Source organism: Etheostoma spectabile, chromosome 3 (assembly GCF_008692095.1).
Source record: "Etheostoma spectabile isolate EspeVRDwgs_2016 chromosome 3, UIUC_Espe_1.0, whole genome shotgun sequence".
NCBI lineage: Eukaryota > Metazoa > Chordata > Actinopteri > Perciformes > Percidae > Etheostoma > Etheostoma spectabile.
The window spans coordinates 32,455,052-32,473,469 of NC_045735.1; the positions used below are offsets into that span (position 1 = coordinate 32,455,052).

Below are 18,418 nucleotides of genomic sequence, written 5' to 3' on the forward strand. Positions count from 1 at the left end.
TTTGCTGTATTAATTCTTGTTTTAAAAAGTGTTAAACCTGCGCCAGGCCTTACCACAATGATAATACTATCACAGTCATTTTTTTTTTTTTTTTTTTTTTAAACACACTGGTATGGGTACTCGGTATCGGCCGATACCCACAGCACAAGTATCGGAATCGGTATCGGGAAGTAAAAAATGGTATCGGAACATCTCTAGTTTAAAGATATTAATACCTCATTAGAGACAGTGACAGAATCCTGAGTAATCTGATTGGATAAGGATGAGGAAGGGCTATGAGATGATGAGAGCAGGGGTGCTCATTACTTCGATCACGATCTACCGGTCGATCGCAAAGGCAGTGGGGGTAGATTGCATGGCATTAAAAAAAAAAAAAGTGTCAGCCTATCATCCATCCTCACTATGCCAATATACCATTTGTCACTTGACTGACATACAGGACAACCAGTCTAACGTCTGATTTCTTTCTGACACATGGGTCAGCACTCAGCACGCATGTGCATGCAGCAGCGGCAAAATCCCAGCAAGCTAGTGAGTTGCCGAGTTAGCCTAGCTAAGTTATTAGACTTCTCAGACTAAGACTTCTCTATATTAATCCTTTTGGGATGAATTTCTAATAATCTAAAAAAAAAAAAAAAGGTATAAAAATGAGTGGGGGAGCTGGACCAAGTAAAAAGCCAAAAACCTACCACTTCCATACATAATGGGAGGAGGACTTTTTTTCATAATGTTTTTTCAACAATTCAAAGTGCATTTGCCTCATCTGCAAATCTACCATTGCTATTCAGAAGAAGGAAAACGTGGAGCGGCATTTTCGGACTGTTCATAAAAGCTAAGACACTGAATTCCCTCCGAAAAGTGAACTGAGAAGGAGAAAAGGTGAAAGAACTAAAATCCCAGTTGTCTGGACAGCAGGCCTTTTTCTCACAGCTTACCACGAAAGCAAAGACTGCCACCAAAGCATGGTTCCGGGTGAGTCACATCATTGTTAAACACAAGAAATCATTCCAAGACGGAGAGATGATTAAAGAGGCATTCGTTGAAGCGGCTGATTCGTTGTTTCAAGACTTTAAAAACAAACCTGACATAGTATCTTCAATCAAATCTCTCAAGAAGTACAGTTACACGGCGCTGTGAAGCAATGGCCGAGGATGTGACCAAGAAACTTAGGAGGGATATCGCAGACTGCGAGTGTTTCTCACTGCAATTAGATGAGTCTACAGACGTGAGTGACACAGCCCATTTTTTTGGTATGGTGTTTACCGATATGACTCCAAAAGAGGAGCTGTTAGCAGTACTGCCCATGGAAGAACACACGGGGAGAGGACAGTTTTCAATCTTTCAAAAACATTATCAAGAAAACTCAGCTTCCAGTGTGCAAATTGGTGTCCATTTCCACTGATGGTTGGCCGCTCGAATGGATTTATTGCCAAATGCAAGGAGGATGATGTCTTCCCCGACTTCCTCAATTACCACTGTATAGACCAACAAGCGTTATGCACAAAAATGCTCAACATGAAAGTGATAATGGATGTGGCAACAAATCGCCTGTTCTATTTGCGCCAGATCTCTTCAAAGACGGCTGTTCCGTGTGCATCTGGAGAAGGCGGACTGTGACCACACTGAATTGTTGCTACACACTGACGTAAGATGGCTTGGTCAAGGGAAATTCTTGCAAAGGTTTTGAGAGCTCTGTCCAGAGATTAAAGAGTTATTCCTTGTCTCTAAACATGCAGAATACAACCAGCTAAATGACTCATGGCTCAGTGGCTACTAGACTTAGCATTTTTAACCGATCTGACCAACATGTTGAATGAACTTAATGTTGAACTGCAAGGAAAAGACAAAACAGTGGTCAATATGATCAGCTCAGTTAATGCGTTCAAACGAAAAAGGCAACATCTGTGCGCAAAGCTCCAGCGCCATGATTTGACAAACTTTCAGAACCTTATATCAGAACTGGAGACACAAGGGAAGGCGTGTGTGCAACTTGACAGTGGAAGCTACACAGAGCAGATTGAAAACTGTTTTAAAGTCTGTCAGACTTTAAAAAACGGTTTCAAGACTTTGCATTGTTACATTCATGTGCTACCCTTTTCAGGAAGATGCTAAGGTGGATTTGCTTGCATCAAAAATTGCAACACTGTTTCACCTGAACTTGTCTGGAATGGAGGATGAGATCCTGACACTGCAAGCTGATACTGAGCACAAGTCTAGGGCTCATGGACAGTTTTGGAACTTGCTGACAGAGGAAAAGTACCCCAACATGAGGAAATGTGCTACCTCCTTGACCGCATTGTTCGGCTCCACTTATTTATGTGAGTCAGCCTTTTCCCATGATCATTTGGAAATGTGCTTGAGGCTGGCTTTCAGCCGCTACTGTCCGGACTACGCATCCCTGGCTGATTCCATTCAGGGCTAATCATCAGAGTGAGGTGATGACAAAAAAATGTAAAGTTGTATTGTGCATATGGGTTAATGCAGTTATGCAAGGTACACCAACTTATATTGTACATATAATTTTCAATATATTTTTAAATAATTATATATAGAAATAAATATATGTTTTGGCATTTTTATAGTAGGTAGATCATTTTCACTTGGTCATTTTAAAAGTAGCTCGCAAGCTGAAAAAGTGTGGTCACCCCTGAGATAGACTTCCATAGCAATCAGATAAAGAAAAATAGTAAAATGATGTTGCATTACGAATTGCAAAAAGGCACTTATTTCTGGGGTGTCGGAAATGCTTCCAATCTGCACCCACCCATGTGCTTTTTTCCAGGAAATACCACTAGAATGTAACACGCCAGCGATATCCGCAGTAAACCAAGGGTTACTTCTGTTCTTTATTCCTAACTTTCTTTGCCACATGGCATTGTTTTGTCATTGATTACATCCCACTTTGCAACACAGTTATACAACAGATACCTTATTTATTGATATTGATTGATTTTTATATCAATCAATCCAACACAAAAGATTCTTTTGTACCTTAAAATAATGTTTCCAAAATCGTTTCAGTGGGTCATTAACTTGTCAGAAGGAGCCATAAGGATAATGGTAATGCTAACAGTAATGGACAATTCAATTCTCAACCTGCTGGGGGAACGAAGAGGAAAAGTGCTTTGGTGTCTACAGTAAAGTTGCTGGTTGACAAGTAGCTAATGCTAATGTAATTCTTGGTGGGTAACATAAGATTACGACGCCGTTCAACACGCTCAGATACTTTTAGTATTATTGTTTTGACCACTGTTAACAACTTTGGGCTAACCCACCAATTCATCAGTAACATTAACTGTATAGATAGACGACTAATCTATTGGTAATTTAGCTAGCTAGCATTCCCATGTCTTCTGCCTCAGTCTCCCGGCGCTGCAAGGCTACAGTAGGGATGAGAGCTGACAACAGCCCTGGGGATGCATCCACAGTCAGCCCCCAGCCAGTTAGCAAACATCCACTATCACTACAGCCCCTAGGATACATCCACAGTCAGCCCCCAGCCAGTTAGCAAACATCCACTATCACTACAGCCCCTGGGATACATCCACAGTCAGCCCCCAGCCAGCTAGCAAACATCCACTATCACTACAGCCCCTAGGATACATCCACAGTCAGCCCCCAGCCAGCTAGCAATCATCCATTCTCATTGCAGCCCCGGCCAGGGGACACATCCACAGTCAGCCCCCAAACAGCTAGCGAACATCCCGGTCAACACTTAACTCCAGTTCTAAGGACGCTTAGATTTAAGGATCAAAGGATGTATTTATAAAACAAGTACTCACAAAATGCGTCTGTAGTTCTTCTCCTGGTACACCTGGTTAATGACGTATTTGATGAAGACACTGAAGTGTTCCACAGCGTGGTGGTAAACAATGTCACACACATCAGGGATCAAAATTGACTTCTCAATTCGGTGCTCAAGATCCATCAGGAACCTAAAATATTAAGAGACCATTATCCAGGGATATGGAGTCAAAGCTTGTCTGCTGGACTGGAACTTGATGTATGATCAGACTCCCAATCATTAACTGATTTGTGTTAATCAAGACCTTGTCCTACCTTTCACTGGCTTTCATGACTTCCTCGATGTTGGAGAACAGAAAATGCACATCGGATTGGCTTAGAGTGTTGATTAAAACAGGGTCACGTAGGAAGTGAGTCTCCAAAATTTCCAAACTTTTGTAGTATGATGCTTCTGAGGTAATGAGCTCAAATGTCGCCTAGACAGAAAAGCAAATCATAAAGACACAATAATACTAACCGAGGATTCCTACACCCAGTCGACAGTTGATATGATGAAATTCAAAATTCTGATGAAGTATGATGCCCTGCTGGTGCAATTGGCTAGAGCTTATTGTTTTCATTTGACAGATTTTCACTTGAGAAACTAAAAATTTACCAGATTTAAATGGAGTAATTACTTTTGTTGATGGAATCCATGTGGCTTCACAATCTGTTTGCATTTATATTCATAAAGCATGTATCACAGTGTTATTTTTGGAGCAAGGCAGCTGCTCAATCTTGTTGGCTTCTCTTAGCTGTATATATATATATATATATATATATATATATATATATATATATATATATATATATATATCTTTAGCTCTAAATGTTGGCCATGCCAGCAGCATGGCTCTAGGGATTGCAGAGTTAGCCGTTCTGTCCATTTTGATCTAGACTAACATTTATTATTAACTATTGGAAGAAAAACATTCATGATCCCCAGATCATGACATTTATTTTCTTTGGTGATTTTCTGTTTTCCTCTTGTGCTACCTTGACATTGTGGGTTTATAGTGTTAGTCACACAAGTACTTGATGGACTGCCATACGGACATGCATGGTTGCCAGAAGATGTTTTTGGCTTTAGTGATTTCTTGACTTTTCATCAAGCACCATCAGCTGGTCAAAGATGTCACTCATCCTGTGAAATATCCCTAAAAATCTACTAAATAACCTTTAGTGTGACCTATCATGGTCCCTAGATGATTTGTATCCACTGACATTTGCTCACCTCTTGCATTATGATTTCTTTCTGCGGTAACTGCATAAGTAGTCCGCTGGCCTGCACAGCTTCCAGGTTCTGCCACAAGCTCAGTGACCGAGAACTGTTCCTCAGCTGCAGCTGTAACACTGGAGGGGACGTGACACCAGAGCCTGCCACCACAGTCTCTGGTGTGACCCTTGGACAAAGGTTCTCACGCTGCCGCCGTTGCTCGATCTCCTGCTGCTTGGAAGTGTCCCGGTATTCCTGGTACAGGAATGCTGAAGAGTCAAAAGACAATGAGTCAGGCATGAGGTAAACATATAGAATTTTAACTTTTTGTTATTTTTTATAGCCTAGATAACCACTGTGCTTAAGCAGTTGTATTTTTAAGTGGAAAAATAGTTGGGCAAACATCTTTGTTGGACTTGGACACCTCCGTTTTTCGTTATAGTTATAGTGCTCAATTCCTATGTTTGAATGCACTAGCTAGGTATGTTTGCCCAATTTTGTGTCTATATAGGCTAAATTTCACCAAAGGGAGACAATAATTAATAAATTAATATTTAAAATGTGCCAACTGCTTTAATTCTTCTAAATTCTTATTCTAAAGTCTTTTGGCATGTGTATCTTGGGGCACTGGGTTATGTGAGTGTGAGTCTTTCCCCACATAGCAGCTGCTGGAGCCAAGCACAATTAAAACACCATTTTAAAACTGTTCTATCAACCACTGACCTTTAATTGTCAAACAATGATAAATAACAGCAACAACTGAAGATTGTATGTCATGCGTGAATCCAGAACTTTATTATGGATTGTATGTGGTATTTCTTTTTCTAATCAGTTCAATTTTATTTATAGTATCAATTCACAACAAGCGTTATCTCAAGACACTATACAGATAGAGTAGGTCTAGACCATACTCCAGAATTTACAAGGACCCAACAGCTCTAGTAGTTTCCTCCAGAGCAAGCAACAGTGCAACAGTGGCGAGGAAAAACTTCCTTTTAGGCAGAAACCTCGGACAGACCCAGGCTCTTGGTAGGCGGTGTCTGACGGGCCGGTTGGGATTAGAATGAAGAGTGGCAATAACAGTCACAAAAAATAGTAGTTTGTAGTAGTTCTTTGTAGCATAGCAGGGCACTGTGCAGCGTTACAAGGCACAGCAGGACGTAGCTGGGCACCGCAGCGTAAGTGTAAGGTTATATAACGTAATTTGAACAGATATGGATCACAACTTTTTACTTGTATTTACCCACGGGTCAAACAACACAGGACTTTCACTCAGGAGACCAAAGTTTATGTCCTGTTGTCCCGTGTGTCACTTAAACGTACATTTTGTAACCCAACCCACTGTCTTTTCCTAACTATAACTAATTGGTTTTACCTTGCACATTAAAGAATGAAGCCAAATCGGTCCTTACCCAGGTGACGCATGACAAAGAGCAATTAAAAATGATGCCAAAGTGGTACCCAGAGAGTCAAATATCGCCGTGGCTGGGATGACATTGGAAGTAGTTAAAAAGGCCCCTGCGTTGCTAAAGGAGACTTTTTGCGTCAGAAACCAAGGCCAAAGGCACCTGACCAAGAGTTTGTTTTTGTCGGGCTGGGAGTGAGACTGTGTTGGTATTTACTATAGCAAGCATTAGCAACTGGAGGGTTAGAGACAAAACCGGAAAGACACAAGCTGTGTCGAGTGTCATAAGGTTAATAATGTAATGCCAGTGTGTGTGTGTGTGTGTGTGTGTGTGTGTGTGTGTGTGTGTGTGTGTGTGTGTGTGTGTGTGTGTGTGTGTGTGTGTGTGTGGGGCAACATGTGATTAGTGAATAGTAGGTTTGCTCAAGTTTATTTAACTAAAACTTGCTGATAACAACATCCGATCTTTTCAGGGAAGATTGGCTTTGTGTATATCAAGAGGGAAGGTGACTTTGAACAACAGGGGCCTGTTGCATAATCTCCCTCAGTCATATACTGCAGATTGCTTTGGTGGGCGGCAGAACTGGACTGAGACTTACATAAGAGAGAGTGAAATGCGCATTGATAGCCAAAGAAATGCACAGGTTGAAGGAAAAAGAAATAGGAGATATGAATCTATCCATCTGTATCTATATCTGTAAACTATAGATATAGAACTTTTTAGCACAGGTATTTCTTGCAAATAAACCTGTTAATCCTGTGTACACACTGAACACCACTATGTTGAGTAGTCTGTCAGAGAGGCACTCAACCTTGATGAACGTGTCAGAGATATGCAGTAACAGATACAGCTCAGCTACAGTACTGATGCCTTCCATGAAATCCATGTGCTGCATACGTTGCATATGTGAACGTTTGAATCTCACCTATGTTCAATCTTAGTCATATAATATAATATCAAATAAAAGATGATTTGGTAGTTACAGCTCTGGAAGTGGTAAAAGTGTGTGGAATAAATATGCTACCCTCACCGATGTTTTTGACGATGCTGAGGCTGTTGCAGATTGTCTGGGAGCGAGCTCCATTGCTTAGAGACCTAAAAGGAAAGAAAATAGGAAATATGTGTTTGAGAAGGCAGCCAGGTGAATGAATATATTCACTTTATGCTCATTTTACTATTAAGAAATGATGCAGCAGTGCTGTTGGTGCATTCCAACACACACAGATCAATTATCTGCGCATCTCTGTCTTCTCTATCAAACCCAACAGAGACATTCACAAGCCATTTTTGATACAAATATGAAAATATCCATCTTTACATTCATTCTCTAGCCACACAATGAGTAACTACTCAATCACTCCAATTTCTCAATTTTCTCGTAACTCAGTGTTTTGTCATTTTGTTGCTTACAAGCTTCATTTTTATTTGCCTCTTTTGGGTTTTATATCTGCCATATCTGCTATTTACAGAGTTTAAGCTTTATAAAAAAAGAACCTTTATCATTTCTATCCTTTCCACCTCTGTGTCCAGTATAAGAAGATCTGACCTGAGGTTGGCGTTATCCTGGTCTGCGCCATTAGAACTGGATCGTTGTGAGCTCATGGTTTTCCCACTGACCTCCTTAACAGTGCAAACTGCCGCTGTTTGCTCCGACAGCTTTTTTATATCCCCGCTATGAATGTTGTGTGTCCGGTAAGTGGTCATGTCAGCTGCAAAATCTTGAAGCTTGCTGTTGGAGGCAGCGGATATGTCCATACTCCTCCCTCCTCCCACTCCTCTTCTCTTATCCACAGCATCACTGTTGTACAGAGCATGTCTGCTGCTGGCCTCCCCATTGCTTGGCAACACAGTTTTGGAATGATGTAGCTGTGGTGAAGGCTGAGGACTACATTTGAGAGCCAAAAACACACTTTAGAATCAAATCTATAGCAGCTATTTTCATCTGCGCCTTCACCTAGAAACTGAAACTCTTCAAATTGCCATGTTGTAAGGCCATGTTAATCTGTCTTCATACATTGTTAAATTCCCTTTACCAACATCTGGAATCCTCAAAAACTCATGCTAGGCTCCTTTTATTGACTTCTCTTCAGTGTTCAATACCATTCAGCCCTACTTGTTGGCTGAGAAACTTCAGTCTCTTTTTAACTTGAACCCTAATTGGCTGGATACTGGACTTTCTGTCTGCGCAGTGTGCTAGGGTTAATGGTGTCTTAGCCTCAAAAAGCCCTTACTTCTACAGGCTCTGCTCAGGGCTATGTTCTTTCACCATTCCTTTTTATTTTATACACAAATGACTGTAGGAGTAAGTCTGAGAATAGGCACTGTGTGAAATTTGCAGATGACACTGTTATAGTTAGCCCTCTGAACAATGATGAGGAGTGGCATGGTCCTTTAGCTGATGATTTCATTGCGTGGTGTTAAAACTTCTATCTGTCTATCAACGTTTCCAAGACAAAGGATATGATTATTGATTTCCGTAGATCATAGCACAGCGTTTTAAAACTGTTATTCAGAAGATGACTGTTGAGACAGTAGACAAATATAAATATTTAGGAACCATTATTGACAGCAAATTATCTTTTGAGAGCAACAAAAGATGGTGCCTGTAAAAAGGCCCAACAGAGACTTTTCTTTTTGAGAAAGATGAAATCATTCAGTGTGTGCAGGACTCTGATGACTTTATTTTACCAGTATTTTATCCTTTTATTTATTATTCTTGTATTGTGGTGTGGTACAGTAGTCTTTCATTGACCAACAAGTGTAAGCTAACAAAGCTGGTAAACGCAGCGTCTAAGGTGGTTGGGGCACAGCTACCACAGCCGCAACACAGATAAACGGGTCAGGGGTAAGGCTAACCAAATTTTAAACTGTAACTAACCAAAGCAAAACCGTGTACACCATATTTATGACCTAATCTCTATAAACAGATATCTTTGTATGGTATAATGATTTTGACATTGGGAGCTTTCTGGTTACCGTTTGTAGTCGGAGTAGTATTTAACAATCAGGTTTGAGCGGGCTTTGGTTGCATGCAGGTTAACATTCTTTGTGAAAAGCAAAAGAGATTGTGAACGTGACTTGAAGCATTTATTCAGGTGTCAAGTCTAATGTTTTGACAATACAACCAGTTCTCACTCCCATCTCATAAAATACTGGCACTCAGTCAATAGCTGTCAGAGTTGGATAACAATGCAAATTCCCCCTTCAGTGTCTGTATGGAACAGGCAGAGCAGCAACTCCACCAAGGCGCCGTAAGAAGACGTAGTGTTATGCTATGCGCAGGGGCGGATTTAGTCATTTTGAGGCCAAAGGCAAACACAGGCATGGGGCCCTCCACAACCCTTGTTCTCACCCTTTTCAATCCTTTTTTTTTTTTCATTGTATAGGAGCCAAAACCTGCTTATCTTTTCTCCATTTTTCATTTGCATGTAATAGTTACTGCTTGTAAATCTGCGCCCCTCTTGATTTCTTGGGAAAAACTCTGTCCCTGACTTGTTGTGGTCCTCACTATTGAGCAGCGCTCTCTGTCTGACAGCTTTTTTGGCCAGAGCGCTGGATCATCTTCAATCATAACACATTGATTAGGGTGACTGCTACTCACGGGGTCTAGTTGCTGCGGTGGGTAGCTCCTCTTCATCAGTGTTAGCATTGCTAGCGCAAGCACCGCGGCTTCTTGATGCTCTTTAGTAGCATTAATGTTAGTGTTGTCAGTAGCCGTCGTGAAAAAGGTTGATAACTTTGGAAGTTTTGCTAAACACTTTCTGCTTTCTTCCCGCTTCTTCCTTTTTTCAGAACCACTTTGGTAGCTTCGCTTCATTTTACAACTGTCTGTAGCCTCGCTTACAGCACGCGCTGAGCCGTTTGTTTACAAACACACGCATATGCGCAGTAGGATTATGGAATAGTCCAATGTAGTGGGGACTGGGGGGAGTTTCTCATCATGAATTAAACAATCGGATAGCACTTTAGCGTATCAATGTTTAGAGATATTATTAATTGGTGAAAATTAAGACAATAAATCGTAACCATAAGTTTATGAGGCGTTTTACGGGGCCCTTGGTAGCTTGGGGCCTTTGCCTAAGCCCGCCTCTGGTTATGAGTGGTAGCGAGTAGTATGAAAGACCGCGTAGGGAAGTTGGTTGGGGTGGTGGATGGGTCAAACAACACAGGACTTTAACCAAAGTGAACAGGGTTCATGTCCTGCTCTTGTCCCGCATGATATGTTACTATGTTTAACACCACAGATGTTGCTGTCTATTATAAAGTCCTAATATCATGTTTCCTTAACAAGCTTACAGGCAAGAAGCCTATATCTCTGGTTTGGCTTTAGTTTACTGGTTTTATGAAAAATAATTGATGGAATGACTTTGAAGATTTTTTTTTTGCACTTTACTCATATTCTTAGAACTTGGACCTTTCTTGAAATTAAAAGGCATTAGTCCTCTCAAAGAAATGGGTTTTTGTTACTCAAGCATATTGATACCTTATAGCACACTCTTCTAGGTATAACTGTATACAAGGTGATTGCTCTTGCAGTGGCAATGACAGAGAGACTGTATCTGCTTATCACAGACATGATACGCCTTTGAGAGTCTGAAAGTATGAAGTATAAAAGTGGCATGTGCAGTGTTTAAACAAGCACCGTATGGACGTGTTTGTTTTCTGGGCGTGTTTGCTTCAGTGGTAGGGTTGGGCAGTGAAGGCATGAGGACTCACCGTCTAGCCCCGGGCAAAAAAGGTGATTTGGGGGGTAAAGGAGTATTTGGGGAGAGGAGTCCTGCTCTGTTAGACGGACTGGGGTCCAAACCAGTCTTGGGAGAATCTGGAAAGAGAGAGAGGAATAGAGAGAAAAGCAGTCAAAAGAAGAAAGTGTCTAAGTGTCAAAGGACGAGCAGTTATTGCATGCACGCACACACACACGTTAGTAGCAATACCTTGGTTATGCAAGGGATAGTCTCAATCAACAGAAATACATTTCCAGGATAATTGCATGAAATCTGTCCCTCATGTTCTGGTCTCTGTGTGTTTTCAATCTCAAACTCTTCATCAAGAAACTTTGAGCTAGCAAGCTAAACACTGAAAATGGCAAGTTTTGAGGAACATTTGGATTGTGCAAAAAGACAGGCTGGTTTGGTTCTATAAGTAAATGATTGGAAATCTTTACAAAGAATATGTTTCTTGCATTTACTCTCTAACTCTAAAACTAAAAAACTAAAACCAATTGGTACACAGCGCAAAACAGCAAAGGACGTTAAACCATGTATACAGCTAATTTAAATAAAAGGTAAGTAAAGTAAAAAGTAAAGTTTGTGTTACTGTATTTTGTGACCAGTTAACTTCATTTAATATTGTATGTGGCATTTTTTTCGTTTTAAATACCTCTATTTAAAACTGCTGAAGGTTGGATTTGGACCCGGGCCGCTGGCAAAGACTTAGCCTACATTGGGCGCACGCTCTACCAAGTGAGCTAGAGGCTGCCCCAGAAGAAAACAATTGGAGCTGACCGGAACCACAGGGTAAAAAACACTAATTATTTTTAACTTTTCTTAAAATCGCGAGAGGGCATCTGTGTTGCATTAATGTGGTATCGAAATAATTGGAAAACATTTTTCCTGAATGGCAAGATTCACCCTGCATTGCAGTAACATTGTGAGAAAGGACATGCCTTTTGCAGAGGTCTGCGCTCTCTGAGTATAGATCCATGCTGCTGCTAGATGAGTTTGACAAAAAGTGACTTTGAACCGGGTACAGAGCACAGTGAGGTGACGGTCCTTTCAGGGGCCATGGCAGTTGAGTTTAGCAGAGGGAAAGTGTCATGCAGCAACAAGAGTTAAGTTTAGGGCCTAACGACTAGTTAAGATTGGGGAAAAAGATTTTGGATTAAAATAATCCTCTGGAAAGTCTTGTGCACATAGTCAACAAATCACCGTTTTGTCAGGAGAAGCTCACAGACAGTTTGCACATCCATTAGCGGTTTAAGTTTAATTACTAACATTAAATAGCACGTTAGTTAGCAGTAATTAGCCTGTGTCTCTGTTATCTCCTAACATATACGTACGCTCTCCATCTCTGCTGATTGGGAATGATTGAGATTTCTCTTTGCACAGCTACCAGAAGACTTACAACTTTCAGACATGTTGCTCACGTCACATCTACGTTGTCAAGCTCAGTTGAAGGCTGCGCAGTAACACTCAGCCATTTCCAGAAAAGTGCTTCAAATATTCATTGATGGTCTCCATCCAGAACAACGGTATCTGTCGGTCCAATTTTTTAACTGCTATTACTGCCACCTAGACTGAGGTCGCTGATTGCTCAGTAGCTTTAAAGGAAACCCACTCACAAAAGAAAGGAACCCTGTACAGCAAGTTCTTACATCAGCTCATTTAGAACTATAATTGGTAACACTTCACAAGTTTTCTACATAAGAGGGACAAGAACCCTAACCCTACGGACTGAGCTACTGGCACTCATAGTAAATAAAACGTGTTTTTGTCACGGTTTGAATTAGACGAATTAACTAAAGATGTATGCATTGTTTAAGATGTTATGTCCCCTAGTCTGGCTAGTCCAGACAGCATTTTGGGATTGGAGAAAAACATGCTCTGGTTTATTGGCATTTCTTTAAACCAATCCCAATTGCCATGTGCGGTGCTCAGCATCGAGAGGAGCCACGATGCCGTTGCAAAATAGCCTCGGGAAGTAGTGGTAATTTTGTCAGACGAGACAAGACTAAATATGTTCATCAACAACCTTTTTTCCATGATGAAGACTAGACGATGACAAAACTACACCAATGTCCATAAACTTTTACTAAACTAAACTAACATGCATTGTTGTTGACAAAAAAAAGACAAGACTAAAATGTTTTGCACAAAATAAAAACTGGGCGGGTGAGGGTGGAAGCCCGGTTTAGCCTGCTGCAGAGGCTGCTACAGCACGTAGCAATGTAAGGAAGGAAAGAAGTGTTGGCAAAGCTGTTCTTAAACAGCTTGCAGAGCGGCTGGAGAAATGTATGCAACTGCTGGCAACAAAGTGTGCTGTAGAGCCCAGGAGCCCTGGCGCTTATCTAACATGCGTCTGTACGATTGTATTTGCATGAAGGAAGAAGCTCGATATAAAACCAGACGTGTTTAACAAAGTTGCATTCAACAAAAATCATTCAACAATTGTATTTTATCAGGTAATTGTGATATTTAACCAGTATTTGAGATGTGTGAAACACTATTTGACTGAAATGGTTATCAGAAATAATCTCAGGAATAATTAATTTTAAAAAATACTCAAATATTTTGACCAAGATACCTGAGTTCTCTTTTGACTGAAACAAACCTAAAATGACGAGACCTTTAGTCGTCTAAAACTCAACCAACAAAAAAACATACGTGAATGACTAAATATGACTAAAATGGACAAGAATATTAAAACTCGTAGTAGGCCTAGGTGCCTATGCTCTTTAACCCCTGCGCACACACATACCTTCACTTGCACATAAGTTACATAACCAGTTGTTAAGACTGGAAAAGCGCTATATAAATACAGCACATTTACATTTACATTTACATAACCATGCACATGGATGAAAAAGTTGATCAAAAGATATAGTATGTTCAAAATAAACAAGGATATTTTTAATCATTGTCAATAACTAATAATTTCTATTCTTACTGGCTTGTTCCAGAATAAACAGACTTTGAACTTTCTAGAAAAAAGCTTGTTAGTAGACCTTTTATCTAGATTTTTTTTTGGTCACTATTATTTCCATACTATAATTGGTTCCTAACCACAGGGCCACAGTATCAGGCCATGGACCACAAGACAACAATATGATTTGGTAAATAAAACTTATTATTACATTATTATTATTAATAGAGTAATTATTACATAGATTTACTACTAATTTGGAAAAGTTCAGAAATTATATTGGCAAACCTGATAATAATATGAAAAATAATAATTTTGAGTCACGTTTAATTTGTGTGAAGGTGGAAACTTGAAACTAATTAACACTGAGGCTCATTCTTTAAGATCTGTTTAATCCACATTTCTGGACTACTCATACATTTTGTTCACAAAGAAAATTAACTTATTAAATTATTAAACTAAAAGTCTGTTAATACCACAAAACAAATTCTCTTGTGTGTGGCAATGTACAATACATCTTTTCATACCAGTGATTCTTACGTGAGGCTTAATAGTGTAGTTTCCATCAACATATTTTTATGTGCATTTTGAAGTATTGCATTACAAAATATTGGTGGAAATGGCAAATTCCATAAAAAATACTCAAATTCTCAAAAATAAAAAAATTACTCTTGCTTGAGGTGGTTTTGCCTATTTTGAGAAAGAGTTAATGTGCAAAGTTGGAAATGAAACTTTTTTTTAAAGCTTTTCCGAATAAGTTGTGACAAAGCGAACATGTAACTCACATGACTATAGTCCTATCCATCAGATGGGGGAAGGATCGAGATATGGGTCTCATCCAGTGGGCCGTACACAACGTGCGTATGGAGTTGCGGTGCAATGTAGCCTGTGCCTCAGCCACATCCGGTAAATTGACAAATTGGTTCAACAGCTTGATCGTGTGGCCCTGCACACTGCATATACGCAGCGGTGAACAGTTGTCTCGCTGACACCAATGTCTCTGCCACAACCCTGTATTCTGCACAGGTGGCTAACTTATACAATGCTACTACTTAGCTCCTAAACTCTTTGATTTAGCCAAACGGTTTGCAATCTACAACCAAGAACTTTGCAGAATCTAGTTTATTCGCTCTAAACCAGTTGGAAATTATATAAATTTGCATTTTTTTTTGGAGAAATTTTAAAAGTTTCTTTAAATTTTGCTTGACAATTAGATGGAAACATGGCTACTGTCTATTTTCCTCTTTCTACACATAATACAGTAAATAATACAAATGAGAAGTTGTTAGAAGCCAGACACTCTGGATGAAGCTAAACTAGCTCTCCCTGCCTCCAGTGTTGAGCTAAACCTGTCAATAGAGGCTACTAACCTTAAAGAGATAAAAATGCAGCAATCATCTTGTCTACTGTTACCCCTGGTAAGAAAGACAACAAGCCTGTTTCTTCCAGTAGGTATATTCCTGTTAGACGCTTCATCATTAGCTTTTTATTCTCTACCTACGTTGGATTTTTTGGGGGAATTCTGGGAGTTGGATTTCTGAGAAAAGATTATTGCTGGATTAGTAGGTTTTCATTCAGCCGCTGAACAGACGTCTTTTTTACTCGTGAATACAGTGAGAAATCAAAGTTGAATGTAACACAGTAAGCAAAGCTAAATCTTAATTGGCGGTGGCCACATTATGGATTGATCTGGCAATGTATGATATTGTACAAAAACTTATAATGATGACTGATCATATGACAGTTTAGTTTAGCTGTCTTTACAGTTAAATTTAGCTGAGAAAAGGTGACTGTGAGCCAGCTACAGAGCACCTTTAATTGTTGGTCCTTTCAGCGGGCATGGTAGTTGAGTTTAGCCAACAAAAAGTAAGTGTTGTGGCAACGACAGTTACATTTAGGCACCAAAATGACTAGTTAAGATTAGAGAAAAGATTGTGGTTTGAATTAAAACACTACCACTCCTACTACACAAATACATATTTCCTGGCTAAAAGTCTTGTGGTGTCCCTGGAACGCTTACTACACTCCCAGGGTTGTAATTGCTGTGTTTTATGACCCATGCATCTACCCCGACCTCTCTCCAATGCAGACTAGAGTGCTCTTATACAGCAGCAGTTACTGCGGTGCAAACAACAATAAACACATGGAACACATACAAATTACTTTACTTTTTGTAGCTATATGTACAGGGGGTTCATGAGAACAGCCTGCTTGATAATCTGGATTTTGTGACATTTTCAACAGGCCTCACTGTTTTACGACTTAATTTTACTTTTTTATTAGTAAGGCTGACCTGTCTAGTTATGTATTAAGTAATCTCTTTAATCCTTCTCTTTGAGGCCTATTTGAGATGCTGGGCAAAGTCTAAGCTCAACACTTTATTGTTTTCTTTGGTGTGGCTCTATGTTCCGGATTGAAACTACAACAATACAATTTGTTGACATTAATTATCACTGTCATTCAGTTTCTGGAATTGTCCTACAGACTGTTGAGTATTGATCCGTACAAAGCAGACAACTTTCCAAATAATTTTAGACCCTTATATCAACAGTATATCGGGAATAATTTGATGTTTCATTTCAACATTTTAACTTTTATTTGTTTTTGCTTTAAATTTTGAGTTAGAGGTTGACCTTTGGAAAACACAACTATCACTTAGACAATTGGGCTGTTCAAACAAAACTAGTTTCTCAGGTTGTATTCATGTAGATGTAATTTGAAGGATAGGAGTACCATGTCTTTGTTTCACTTCCAATAAAATCCGCATCAACTGCCAATAGGATAAAATATGTAGAGAAATAATATAAATGTGCTGTATTTATATAGCGCTTTTCCAGTCTTAACAACTGCTCAAAGCGCTTTTACATCTACAGGATACATTCACCATTCACACACATTCTACACTGTGGCGGGTGCCTGTACAAGGTGCCACACTGCTCATCAGATATACATTAATACACATCACTAACTCCGATGCGCAGCACGGGGCAACTCGGGGTTCAACGTCTTGCCCAAGGACACTTCGACAATGACTGCAGGGGCGGGGATCGAACCACCAACCTTCCGATTGGCAGGCTCTACCACTGAGCCACAGCCGCCCAGTACATATATATAGTACAAAATACTCCATAACCAAAGCAGAGACAGAACTAAATTTCTAAACACGCTGCAGCAGTGTGATCTTCTCCAATGAAGCCTGTAAATGACTCTTTGACTATGCATTCAATTGAATTAGTGCAATTATGTTTGAAGTAGGCTACATGGTGTTGCTTTTGGACCAGAATAGTCACTTTAAATGTTAATGAAGACAAGAGGCTGTTCTCACCCAATTTGAGGTACAGTAGACATACAATGTTAAATTGCAAGCCCAGCAGAGGCCTGGTGTTTTCTTACATTCAGACTGCTCAGATGAGACCAGCCTCTTCTTTCTCATTGATCGGTAAAAGCGTGAGTTCCTGCGGATAGGATCTCTGTTGAAACCAACACTGGAATCATCCTCGTCATCCTCGTCCTCATGGCTGGGTTGGACCAGAGCTGCTGGATGCTTCTCTGGGGTTTCCTGCGACTTGTGCCCCCACTTGCCCCTAAACAGGGCAGTCACAGACATAGCAAGTAATCCCTTGTCCTTTAAATTTGGTAAATCCAGTTTGACTTCGAAGACACTGACAGAAAGAAATCTGTCATATTTAGCCAGAATCCAGAAACAAATCCATGACTAGAAATACAATTCTGGTGAAAAATAAATCTCTGAGAACAAAGAAAGTGGTTTCTGGGCCCTGTGTCCCTCCTGTCAGTGGAACAGCAGTGTTGTTAGCTACACATGCAGTCTGTGAACCCAGGCGAGTGTGTCACCTACGTCAGCCTAAGCTTTAATTATTGCATTTATGACTCTCTCTCCTTCCTGCTAGTTGTCCCTCCTCTCATATGTTCCCTCCCTCAAGTCCCTTTCTACACCACCCTGTTACGTGTTGACATTCCTCTACTCAACCTGGCCTTACCGGCCTGCCCTTCTCATGGTTCTAAACCCCTCCCTGTAGTGGAACCTGAAAAGTCACCTGCTGACAACCATTGTGTTTACATTTCCCTGCTTTCAGAGTTTCTCAGATCACTCTACAAAACCTGTCTAGGTTTTGGGCTTTCTATTCAGGTATTCAGGTAAAAGAAGAGAACAAATCACCAAAATATATTATGAAAATATGGCGTGCTTTTTCCAGGTGGTGTATGCTATTTTCTTGTGTGGAACAGTGTGTTCTAGTGATTGTGAAAAGTTCCAGGTCCTGTGGAGCCTGGGCCCCATACAGTAGTTTTTTTATCTGTAGTCAGCTGACAAGGAGAGTTTAAAGTTCACTTTCTATTATTTTTCCTCGCAGCA

The 18,418-nt window shown here is 40.2% G+C and overlaps 1 protein-coding gene across 1 annotated transcript in view; it reads right to left on the bottom strand.

Annotated features, from left to right (window-relative positions):
* Positions 1 to 17,924, bottom strand: part of ngef (neuronal guanine nucleotide exchange factor) — a 33,065-nt gene extending 15,141 nt beyond the window's left edge. The window contains exons 1-7 of the mRNA XM_032512135.1: positions 17,440 to 17,924; positions 11,122 to 11,227; positions 7,952 to 8,290; positions 7,436 to 7,500; positions 5,018 to 5,268; positions 4,060 to 4,220; positions 3,783 to 3,935 (exon numbers count right to left, since the gene is read on the bottom strand). Of these exons, the coding sequence (XP_032368026.1) occupies positions 3,783 to 3,935; positions 4,060 to 4,220; positions 5,018 to 5,268; positions 7,436 to 7,500; positions 7,952 to 8,290; positions 11,122 to 11,227; positions 17,440 to 17,653 (1,289 nt within the window). The 5' untranslated portion in view covers positions 17,654 to 17,924. The remainder of the gene's footprint in view (positions 1 to 3,782; positions 3,936 to 4,059; positions 4,221 to 5,017; positions 5,269 to 7,435; positions 7,501 to 7,951; positions 8,291 to 11,121; positions 11,228 to 17,439) is intronic.
* Positions 17,925 to 18,418: the final 494 nt, after the last annotated feature.